Source organism: Terrapene carolina, unplaced genomic scaffold, assembly GCF_002925995.2.
Source record: "Terrapene carolina triunguis isolate 2854851 unplaced genomic scaffold, T_m_triunguis-2.0 Scaffold42, whole genome shotgun sequence".
NCBI classification, from domain to species: Eukaryota; Metazoa; Chordata; order Testudines; family Emydidae; genus Terrapene; species Terrapene triunguis.
The window spans coordinates 4,281,324-4,294,202 of NW_020664393.1; the positions used below are offsets into that span (position 1 = coordinate 4,281,324).

Here is a 12,879-nt window from a genome sequence, read left to right on the forward strand (position 1 = left end):
GGGGGGGGTCTTAGGAGGGGGCAGTTAGGGGATAAGGAACAGGGAGGCTTAGGTAGGGGGTGGGGTTCTGGAGGGCAGTTAGGAGCAGGGGTCCAAGGAGGGGGCAGTCAGGGGACAAGGAGCGAGGGGGGGGTTGGGAGTTCTGGGGGGGGCTGTCAGGGGGCAGGGGTGGGGAGAGGGATCGGAGCAGTCAGGGGACAGGGAGCAGAGGGGTTTAGATGGGTCGGGAGTTCTAGGGGGGACTGTCAGGGGGTGGGGAGTGGTTGGATGGGGCGTGGGAGTCTCAGGGATCTGTCTGGGGGTGGGTGTGTGGATAAGGGTTGGGGCAATCAGGGTACAGGTAGGGGGTAGGGTCCTAGGGGGCCAGTTAGGATGGGGGGAGGGTCTCAGGAGGGGGCAGTCAGGGGACAAGAGGCAGGGAGGCTTAGGTAGGGGGTGGAGTCCTGGGGGGCAGTTAGGGGACAAGGAACGGGGGGAGGGTTGGGGGTTCTGAGGGGGGCGGGAAGTGGGAGGGGCAGGGGCGGGGGCGGGGCTAGGGCGGGGCTCCTCCCGTCCTCTTTTTTGCTTGCTGAAATATGGTAACCCTAACTTATGTTTATAACAGTAGTGCCTAGAAACCAATTGAAGTCAGGACCCCACTGTACATAACCCAGAGTAATAGGCAGTCGCTACTTTGAAGAGTTTACAACTTAAATAGACAAAAGATAGGGGGAAGGTATATAACGGGGTAGGAAACCTATGGCACGCGTGCCGAAGGTGACACGCAAGCTGATTTTCAGTGGCACTCACACTGCCCGGGTCCTGGCCACCGGTCCAGGGGGCTCTGCATTTTAATTTAATTTTAAATAGGGTGACCAGACAGCAAATGTGAAAAATCAGGAGAGGGGGTGGGGAGTAATAGGAGCCTATATAAGAAAAAGACCCCAAAATCGGGACTGTCCCTATAAAATCGGGACATCTGGTCATCCTAATTTTAAATGAAGCTTCTTAAACATTTTAAAAACCTTATTTACTTTACATACAACAATAGTTTAGTTATATATTATAGACTTATAGAAAGAGACCTTCTAAAAATGTTAAAATGTATTACTGGCACGCGAAGCCTTAAATTAGAGTGAATAAACGAAGACTCGGCACATCACTTCTGAAAGGTTGCCGACCCCTGGTATATAACATACATGCAGAATGAACAAAGTGATGGTTTGCAAATGCCGGGTTAGTTCCATAATATTTTGTTTTAAATTGTTTAGATGGGCCTCTTTGGGAGGGGATTAACTAAACGGAAAGACAAAGGAAAGGAGAGGGGAGTGAGGTGGACAAAGCAGAAGAGAAGAATGGGTGGAGGGAAGGGTATGAAGGGCAGGTGGAATGAGGCATAAATAAGAGACTGTGAAGGATGAGCAGTAGAGGCTTAGAGCAGACAGTCAATCAGCATTCCCAGGGGAAAGAATGTCCATAGTGAAAACTGTGCAAAGCAGTGTGGTGACATCATCGCTGTCCCTTGGTCCCTGCTGAGGCTGCTTCTGTGTCTGTTCCTGCTGGCTTGAGAGTTTCTATGGGTGTGTGTGTGTGGGAGGGGGGAGGCAGGTTCATTCCTGGTTCTTTCTTCTTCTCACGTGGCTTAGGGGTAGGTTGGTGCCCCATGGACCCTAGCATCCCCAGAAGGTGGGAGGTTCACCCCTACAGAGTTCTGGGTCTGGAGACACTGAAAGAAGAAGGGTAATTCTGGCTGGGCTTCATCCTTCCCCCTTTCCTCAATGCTATAGTACTTGCTGAAGGCTGCTTTTGTGTCTGTTCTGCCAGATAGACAGTTTTTCTGCTACTGTGGAAGACGGTATGCTGGAAGAGAAGGGTCACTGATCTAAGCTGATATAACATTTCCTAGGTTCTGAGAAAAAAGACACTATGTTGGACATGGTGTGAGGGGTTGTGAGGTGTTCAGTGCTTATCTGCTAATCCCAAAAAGAATTAGCTAAGTTCATGGAGGATAGGTCTATAAATGACTAATAGCCAAAATGGTCAAGGACGCAACCCTATCCTTTGGGTGTCTCTAGCCTCTGACTCCCAGAAACTGAGACTGGATGACAAAGGATGGATCACTCAATAAATTGCCCTGTTCTGTTCGTTCCCTCTGAAGCATTTGGCACCAGCCATTGTTGGAAGACAGGATACTGGGATAAAGGGACCATTGGTCTGATCCAGTATGGCCATTCTTATGTTCACGATAATAGGAGGTTTCATCAGCTTTTAGTTTGGACCTTTTTTTTTTTACCAGCTGTTTCAGGCCAGTTGGGAAGTAGTGGGTCCATTGTTGATTGATATTGTCAGTGTTTCCCTGGGTGAGGGAAGAGCAGTGGCTCCCAGCAGCTCTTAAATAAATCCGTTTTCAAGAAACCAACTCATGATGTTGTCAGTCTTGCTAACTGTGAACCTGTTTCTTATCTACCGTTTTTAGGCAACGTCATTGGGAAGTTTGTAACAAAGCAACTCTGGCAAATTCTTGATTTTTCTATTTCCTTGATCTTGAATAATTTGATTTCTGACCTGGTTACCTGAGAGATCAATTCTCTCCCTCTTATATCCTGTCCTATTTGAGATCAGCAGAGGTGCTCGAGCTGGAGCTTCTTCAGTACAAACAAGGGAGGGCTGCTGACAGGGCATTCTCTGTGAGAGGTCCTGTGTTTTGGAACTCGCTTTCTCCCTTGGTTTGCCAGAGCCAAGATGCGTTAACTTTCTGGATACATTGCAGATCCCATTTTTTCTCTGTTCCTTAAGGCTGTTGAGGAGGGAGTGGGCTAAGGTGGCTATTTTATGGTCAGTCCTTTATTTTTGTTGTGGTTTCTAGTTTATGGAATAGGCCCCCAGAGCACTGGATGGAAGCTTATAGCTGTACTTTTGGAAATTTGAAGAAATTAATAAATTAAATAAATAAAACAAATAAAAGCACTGGGACCCACCAGCCATCAATCTTGTTCTGGAGGAACAATCTCTGATGGTGAGACGGTAGCCAGTTACCATGTCTCTGCGTTCCGTGGGCTCTCAGATGAAGCTGCCAACAAAATTTCACATTAATACTAGTTGTCCTGGTAGTTTTTTTATATGTATATTTGTCCACAAGAAACTGGACTGAGACCAACTCATCTTACATAAGCCATTAAACAGCCTTCTGATGTGTATGACTTGGTCACTCATAAGATTGATTCAGTCCAGTGAAATATTCTGTATCCCAATCCCTTGGCCTTGAATGTATCTTTAATTTAAATCTTACTCAGTACTGAATTTGTAAGTGGGACATGATCAAACCAAGTGTGTAGAATAGTGTAAGCCTGTCTCTACTGGAACAAGGTAGCAGCAGTAACTGTAGCTTTTGCTTTTGTTTTGTAGGAAATGGAATTTGAGAAACCCATCTACCTCTGTTGAGGGAAATTATCAATTATAATTAACCTGTAAAATTGGGGGGATTGGGAAAGAAAGTAAAGCTGCACTTAGTACAGGGAACTAGGCTTTGATTAGACCTTTAAAGGAGAATCTCTCCAGAGAGGGTTAGATAATTTTCCAACAAACCTTAATACACTATTAACTCCCTGACTCTTTTATAGTTGCAGTTTTTTAACGTCTACCTCTCATTTGTGTTCTTTTGCATACTTTGCTCATAATGGCTGTGCATTTGTTTCATTTAAGTATCCCTAACCAGCCTTGTTCTTTTATGTTGGGGATTTCTCTACATGCCATGATATGGTTTGGTTTTTAAAAAATATTTTTGTAAGGATTAGTTTCTTGCAAAGATCATTAGCTAGTTCTGAAATGGATCCACTGAAATGCTTTTATCAGTACATGCTCCATGAGAAAGGGGCTAAGCTTTTACTAATTGATTTGGTGTGTGGGTCTTTGACATGGTAACCTCTGCATGTTTTATTGCTGCTTCTGAATTTTTGATTGTATACCAATAAAATATATTTTTTAAATTGTTGTAAGTAGCAGCAGCATCTTTTGAAAAGTACTTTGAAATTCATAATATGTAAAATGACCCCTTAAGGGTTTCATTTAGTGTTATCAGAATATTCAGTCATTTGGATCCCTGCTGTAGGAGTTTGGGGTTTATTTACTAATTGTATTTTGGGGTGGCAAGAACTAGTAACCTTATGGCTTTGTCTATACTAGGCATTTTTCTGTATTTCCCACTATCATCATCACTTGTGGAAGCAACAATGAGAATATTAGTGTTGACAAGGAGCTGCCAGGTTTTTAACCCCACTGTGTCATCAAGAGCTGCTCTGAGTATGGTTCGTTGACATGGTGGCTAAAATACCAGTGGCTGGCCTATGTTAACTCTCCCCCCAGAGGAGCTTCACCAGTGGTAGCAATGGTGAGAATGATGAGAGAAAAAGTCTAATGTAGACACAGCTTCTAGTTACAGCCTGATATCTAAAGCTTCAAAGCTGGGGAACATTTTTTGAATTAGGCAGCTTCTACAGAAAGTTCAAGCAATTCAGTCTTGTCGCTGCTCAAATTAATACCTTGAATTGCTCTAAATAAATGTATGCAAATGGTCTGCATGAATTTCATCCTGTAGAAAAGCACATTGAAAGTTGGCTTGTTATGCATGGTTCTTTGAATCTCAGTCTGTGAGAATCTCACTTATGGCGTGCAGCACCTCATGCAAACGAGATTGGAATCTTTTGAGCAGTAGTATCTGTTGGGACCATGCCTGTGCCATGTATGTCCTCGTGCACTCCACCCTTCAACTAAGGGCATATAGGGCAGAATGGCTCTGACTGCCTCTCACTTCCCTTTTACCGCCAGTGACTGCGAGAGGAAACTTTGTAGTGTTCACCTGCTACCCCATAGTGCCCCTTCATTGAAGCAATTATGTAAATGTTTGTAAATATTAGTAATTAGCATAACTAGTTCAGGAGCAATTTTCTACCCTCATGGCAGCTCTTTTTTGTTTTCTTTAGATTTTCTGTTTTTCGCCTGAGTACTAATTAGCGCCAAGGTGCCTGCCTGTGTAATGGCCGAGTCTAAACCCTCTGACTTCAAGCCATACCAATCATGTGATGGACTTATTCCAATAACTGATGGACACAGTTGGTGTCTTTTCTTTTTCAAGAGCCATGATCCAGACCGTTGCTCTGTGTGCTGGTCCTTCTTTACCAGAATTCATCACTCCGGAGATACCTGGCTCCAGGAGGTAGAGTTTTAGCCATCCATAAGGGGTTAATTGAGTTCTGAAAGGTGTTCTCTTATGCCAGAAAGGGACTCTTTTCCCACTGATCCCAATCCTTAAGTATCTCTGTAAATAGGGATGAACCCAAAGGCTCCCTGGACAGGCTAGTATGGCACCAAATCTATTCTGGTACTGAAACAAAGATTCCTCATAGGCACCAAGATCCCCAGTACCATAGTCCATAACAGTATTACAGGCCTGTTCCTACCTACTGAGATTGAGCCCCTGGCACTGGCCTCAATTCTGATGCCACTAGTACCAGTTTCTCTGGCACAAGAAAGAATTAAACCCTCAGTACTGGTAATGTCTTATCCTACCACTGAGATGTCACCACCATCTCTAGAATATATTTACTCTTCCTTCTCTTCGCTCACATACTCTTTCCAGAATTAAGCTGAGACCCATCTCCAGACATCCAGTCCCCATCTCCTCTCAGGGATTCCCCAAACAATTCCTGAATCACCCTCTTCCCAGAGATTATCCAAGTGGGTCATTCAGTGCATTACATCTTGTTGCCAACTAGCAGATATGCCCCTTACCTCAGGCAACAGGGCCCGCTCAACTAGAGCTGAGGCATCCTCTTCAGAGACTCACAGGGCAGTCACTGGGAGCTAATTTTATATCTTTAACAAACCTTAGGCTCTGGATCAGAGAGCAAATCAAATGCCAAATTTGGGAGAGCAGTTCTGTAGCTAGAAATCCTCAGACCCTCCTTTATTAATCTGGGAACTGCTAGTCCATCACCATAAGTGGGATCCATACTGAGCACAACTCGAGGTGAGAATGATTACTTATCCCTACAGTAACTGTGGTCTTTAAATTGTTTTGTCCTTATGAATCCCATGACCGCCCCTCTTCTCTGTTCCTTTGGAGTCCATCTGTGCTGGGATTGTGAATTAGCAAGGAAACTGAGAGGCAATCAGGACCGGTCTATCCCATATGCCATTGGGTGGGTGCAAGGCACAGGTGTGGCACCAATGGACATTGCTGGACAAAAGAATCCAATCTCATGCACATGCGTCACATATGTACCATAAATGGGGTGGGGTCCACATGGAAAAAACCATTTCTAAGAACCACAGTGACTGCAAAGTGATAAGTAGTCACTGTTTTGGTAGTATCTAGATTTTCTTTAAAAATGAGTAGGTGTGTAACAGTGAGAACACACACATTTAAAAAATAATTGGAGGCCACCTTTGCAATGCAAAAGGCAACAACCTCTTTATTTCTTTCCCTTTGTTAATGTTATTTGAGGAAACTTACTTTGTTAAAAAAGCTTCATGTTTCTACTTGTTTTATTTCTAGCATATTATCAAGTTTCACCGTGCCTCAAAAGCAAATAAAAAGCCCATGCAGTTGCCAAGATCTATGGTTAAATCACTACTCTACCAGATCCTTGATGGAATCCATTACCTCCATGCAAACTGGGTGCTTCACAGGGACCTGGTAAGTACTCTGTTTTATATGATATCGAAAAGTTCACATATGTATTCTTAGGAAGAGGAAGAAAAGTCCCAAGTAATAATCTTGCCTATCGATCCTTACAGCTCTTCCTGTTATTGTTACTGGATACCATTGGAGGCTTTAAAAATGAAAACAAACTATGTGTTCACATTGTTTTTATCTGCCACATCTGAACTAGGACAATGTTACTGCATCCGGTTAAAGGAATGCAGATACCAATATCTGAAAACAATACACCAGCCAGCTGGTATGTATTTGTAGTATAAGTGTGTGCTCTACTTTAAAAGGGCAGTTTACTATGAAGGTGATAGATAACTTGCACATATGCCAAACAGTGTGTAAGGTTATCATAAAAGCTAGTGAACACTAGTTTTTTCTGTGGAGTATTTTTTTCATGTGATATTTTTTTCTGGCTGTGGGAAGTGAACTGAGATCAAGTTGTCACCTTTGCAAGTTTCTCATGACCTAGAGTTGCTCTTAAAAGTGGTTGCAGATTATGAAAGCTGCCAATTGCCCCATTTATGCTAGGTGTTCTTTCTGAAAGTTTCCTACCATTTCTAACACTAGCACTGCGAAACACTAATGTAGACAACCTGTAGAATTTCTTTGTGCTTTTCTGCATCTGGAATGGTAGTTCTGAGCAACAGCAGGAAACAAAGTTCAAAAATAGGACTGATTGCTGAATTTCCCATTTTTCTCAGGAGATGGTCTATGAAAGAGAGGTGTCACTTATGCAAAATGTGAAGACATAATTAAAAATGGCTTAAGACAAAAACCTACAAACAAAAAACTGCTCAACTACATTTAAAGAAAGCATAAATGATCTTAGGACCATGCCACGTACAGTCTCTTAAGAGCTTGGTTTCTTGACAAGGCAGCTACCTGTAAGAAGCCTAAAAACTTGAGAATTTCTCTCTCTAACCTATGCTATTTACGCTCAGGTTGGCTGATGATTCTTTTGAGGATCCTATCTGTTGTCGGTATATATGGAGCAAAGATGGTGCCAGGAGTCTGTATTCTTCCTTAGAAATGATAGTTGTCTTTGTGGGAGGGAAGAATTTTTTTCCATATCACACGTGGAATGATGATGCCAAACAGAGCTTTCTATAACTAGGAAGGGAGAATACCAGAAGACTCTGAAGTTCACTGGGTCTTGCTATGTAAAACTAATTTACTAGGAAGTGCTTAGATACCACAGCAAGGGGTGCTACACACTGTACTGGTGATTAAAGACACTCAGAATGCATGTGTGTTTTAAAAGAAAGAACTGCAGAATAAAACCCCCTTTAAGAATCTTATAAGTCTCAAGTAATTAAAATCACATATTGATGCACAGCAAACAATACAGTTCTGCAGAAAAAGACCTGGGGATTACAGTGGATGAGAAGCTAGATATGAGTCAGCAGTGTGCCCTTGTTGCCAAGAAGGCTAACGGCATATTGGGCTGCATTGTTAGGAGCATTGCCAGCAGATTGAGGGAAGTGATTATTCCCCTCTATTTGGCACTGGTGAGGCCACATCTGGATTATTGCGTCCAGTTTTGGGCCCCCCATTACAGAAGGGATGTGGACAAATTGGAGAGAGTCCAGTGGAGGGCAATGAAAATTATTAGGGGGCTGGGGCACATGACTTACAAGGAGAGGCTGAGGGAACTGGGCTTGTTTAGTCTGCAGAAGAGAAGAGTGAGGGGGGATTTGATAGCAGCCTTCAACTACCTGAAGGGGGGTTCCAAAGAGGATGGAGCTCGGCTGTTCTCAGTAGTAGCAGATGACAGAACAAGGAGTAATGGTCTCAAGTTGCAGCTGAGGAGGTCTATGTTGGATATTAGGAAACACTATTTCACTAGGAGGGTGGGTGAAGCACTGGAACGCGTTACCTAGGGAAGTGGTGGAATCTCCATCCTTAGAGGTTTTTAAAGTCCGGCTTGACAAAGCCCTGGCTGGGATGATTTAATTGGTGTTGGTCCTGCTTTGAGCAGGGGGTTGGACTAGATGACCTCCTGAGGTCTCTTCCAACCCTAATCTTCTATGAGTGTATGATTCTATTTGCTCTAGTAGTTCACATCCTCTCTTGAGATTGGAGTTAATATGCTCATTTAGCAACTCATTTAAATGTTTAATGATCAAAAAACTCAGTTATGTTTCCCTACATATCCACCTTCTTACCTTCTTGTTATTTGTACTTATAAAACAATTGTATGTATATTTCCATTAAACTGAATCAAAGTGTATGTATGTGAACTATTTCCCTTACTCACTAGGCCTGATATTTGTTTCTTGTTTTGTCTTAGTTGGTTTGGTTACACCCTTTGGAAACAAAATACTTTTTTCTATTTTATGTAAAGCAGTGTTTTACAGCTGGGTACATGGTGTCTTCCTGATTAGATAGTATAAATAATTTCTAGTTATTTGTAGCAATTCAGCAAGAATAAGAACCCTAGGAAAAAAGTAACATGTAAATGTAATAAATTTACAAATCTAAAGCTATAACATTCTCAGGGAATATTTATATCATAGTACCAGTCAAACTGTTTTAGTATAATACAACAGGAAATGATGTTTAGAATTTACTGCACACAAACAACATTGAAAAATGCAGAAACACAAGAACTAGACACTTGCTAAGTAGTGGGAGAGATATTATACATTTTACTGTGCTGTTGCACTTGTGATGTTGCACTCCATATGTTTTATGAAAATATGCTTATAAATGTGAATATGATGCAACTTGAATATGCTTTATGCAAAAGGTCTCTTGTAAGGTATCATTACAAAGCTTATAATCTACTGAGTGTGTTCATCCTATTTGTTTCCATGTATTATTTCTACGTCTGGAATTAGGAGAATAAGAAGTAAACTTGTATTACTAATGTAAACATATTAAGTGTAAGCCATTAAGGGTGCTTCAGAATCAATGAATTGTAAATGGCTCTGTTTACTTGCAAACCTTCCCGTGTACGTGTGGGCCAGCCCAGAAAGAATGGAGGCTGGGGTCTCACAGGACATGTGACCGTGTCACATGATTCTGGAATCCATCTTAAATCTGGTACTTTTCCATTTAGAAGGTGGAGTGGGGACCCAGAGAGAGACAAGATTCCTGCCTTGTGTAAAAGTTATAAAAGGGAATGGAGCAGGACAAAGGGGCTGTCAGTCATGAGAAAACCCTTGCTTACCACTTAAGATGTCTGTGAGAACTAACAAGGACTGTACCAGGGGAAAGGATTGGGCCCAGACTAGGAAGGAGTCTAGTCTGTTAAAGAAGCTTATTGGAACATCTCTGAGGGTGAGAGATTACATGTAATCAGTTTCTTAATGTATTAGGCTTAGACTTGTATGTTTTTGTTTTATTTTGCTTTGTGACTTACTTTGTTCTGTCTGTTATTACTTGAAACCACTTAAATCCTACTTTTTATACTTAATAAAATCACTTCTGTTTATTAATAAACCCAGAGTAAGCGATTAATTTGTGGGGGAGTAAACAGCTGTGCATATCTCTCTATCAGTGTTATAGAGGGCGGACAATTTATGAGTTTACCCTGTATAAGCTTTATACAGAGTAAAATGGATTTATTTGGGGTTTGGATCCCATCAGGTGTCTGGGTACTGGAGCTGAGCTGTTTTTAGTTAGTCTGCAGCTTTGGGGGAATGGCCCAGGCCATGAGTCTGTGTTGCAGAAGGCTAGCATGTCTGGCTCAACAAGGCAGGGTTCTGGAGTCCCAAGCTGTCAGGGAAAATGGGCTCAGAGGTAATTTCAGCACAGCAGGTGACAGTCCCAGGGGATCTCTGTGACCGAACCTGTCACAGCACTTAATCAAAAGAAAATTGCAAAAACACTAGGATAGTAAATATATTTGTGGAGATCCCAGGATCAGTATTCTTGGATACCTGAAAATAGTTACTTGGAGAAATTATTTTAAGACCATCAGTATTGGCCAAAAGAGTCAAGAACTGCAAATTGGTAAACAAATTGAACAATGTGAACTGACAAATCCAGGAAAGGTGACACATACAGCCATAAAGGAATGTGTGAGGATTTAAAAAAGCCATGGTGCCAAATTCAAATGTGAGTCAAAGTCATGAAAAAAGAACAGGAGTACTTGTGGCACCTTAGAGACTAACAAATTTATTAGAGCATAAGTTTTCGTGGGCTACAACCCACTTCTTCGGATGCATATAGAGTGAAACATATATTGAGGAGATTTATACTTTCTTCCAGCTCCCTTGTTGTATTTTGTTCTACCAGCTTAAACTTCCTTGTTCCCAACATTCAAAGTGATGCACAAATTGGTGAAAGTTAGATTATGCTATTTAATAAGGTGTACATTTTAAAAGATGAAAGTGATTAACCATTGGAACAATTTACCAAGGGTTGTGGTGGATTCTCTATTGCTGATCGTTTTAAATCAAGATTGGATGTTTTTCTTAAACATATGCTCTAGGAATTATTTTGGGGAAGTGCTGTGGCCTGTGTATTACACATGAGGTCAGACTGTGTGAGCACAATGGTCTCTTCTGGCCTTGGAATCTAAGAATCTGTGAATACAGCAAAGAAGAAGGGAGCATAGGGTCTGGGACAAGAGCACAGTCTTTATGTTGTCATTACTGTCAGGTTTTGATTTCTTTCAATAGCATTATGTCCCTTTAGTGACCTTGGAGCTGGTGTACTAAATAGTCTACAAGATACATAGGCTTGTTGCCTATCAAGACATTTAAAATGATACTTTCTGATTGGATTACATGTTGCTGGGTGAAGAAAAGAAAATCTTAACATAAGAATGGCCATACAGGATCAAACCAACCGTCCATCTAGGCCAGTATCCTGTCTTCTGACAGTGGCCAGTGCCAGGTGCTTCAGAGGGAATGAACAGAACAGGTAATCATCAAGTGATCCATCCCCTGTCGCCCATTCCCAGATTCTATGGGAACTGTGGATGCACAGACCTTCCTTTCCTGGATGGAGTTAGGAACGCAATCAAGGTCTCTGTCCTTTGATGCTACACAATGCCTCATTAGCCTTCAGTGGGCCATATTGTGTGCAGAATGCACACTTTACCTTAATTAACACTTATTTTCCTGTTTGAGTTACACAATTACAGAGGTTCACAATGCAAACACTCAGTGTAACTTGATATCATGGGCTACAGAGGTTATAAGTGAGATCAATACCTGCAGTATCCTACAAGTATTCCATAAAGTCTAAATGCTGAACACATTCTTATAACACTAATATCCGCTTTAGACTCTAATTTAATTTTACCCTAGCTCTTTGAAAAGGAGACTTGGTGGCATTAAAGGGCAAGCTTGGAATGCATCAGCTACAACCACCTACTTCAGTGAGGGTTTTTTACCCACGAAAGCTTATGCCCAAATAGTCTTTAAGGTGCCACCGGACTCCTTGTTGTTTTTGTGGATACAGACTAACACGGCTACCCCCTGATACTTCAGAAATAATGGAGTTTTCGCCTTCTGACTAATTCTGTGATCCTTTAGAAAATGGATCATTTTGATTAAACAACCACAAGATCTGGAAATACTCTTAAGTAGCCAAAGGAACCCCACTACAGAATCCACCACACACTGTCCACAGCGCTTTTTAGAATAATGTTATTAAGAGTCCTGGACATTCTAGCAATTGTCAGATATCGCCTGTGATGATATCCCTTTTTACAGCCTATACTCATTACTAATGGAAAATAAGAGACACAGCCCATTTCATTATTTATTATTTTTTTCAATCTTTTTTCTTATAACAAATTCTAGGTGCCAATTTCTAGAATAAATACAAAAATACAATACTCCAGAAACAAGAAAAGACTAATTTACACAGTTGCTTGGGTTCCCAAGCATTAACTTAAATATTTCCAGCACAGGATATTTATGGCATGTATTAAATTTAATGAAATCAAAGCCAAGAGGGGAAAAGGCATGGGAAGGAGTGGGAGGGGGAGAAATAGAGGGGATTGGAAGATGGAGTATGTGGATTAGTCTCCTGCCTTTCTTCCAGATGTCCTGAAGGGATCTTTAGCTAATCAGTTCTAGGAAACTGTCCCAAATGGATTCAAATTTTTCTGGGGTTTGCTGTCTATTTTATGTGATCCTTTCATTCACAGCCAGGTCTGCCAGTCCATGATACCAGTCTTTGTGGCATGGAGCACTATTTACTTTTCCAGTGTGGCAAAATTTGATGTC

At 41.7% G+C, this 12,879-nt stretch overlaps 1 protein-coding gene across 1 annotated transcript in view; it reads left to right on the forward strand.

The window, feature by feature from the left end:
- The window catches only part of CDK19 (cyclin dependent kinase 19), a 212,649-nt gene that overhangs the window by 113,707 nt on the left and 86,063 nt on the right, over nt 1-12,879 (forward strand). The window contains exon 4 of the mRNA XM_026653668.2: nt 6,533-6,673. Within this exon, the coding sequence (XP_026509453.1) occupies nt 6,533-6,673 (141 nt within the window). The remainder of the gene's footprint in view (nt 1-6,532; nt 6,674-12,879) is intronic.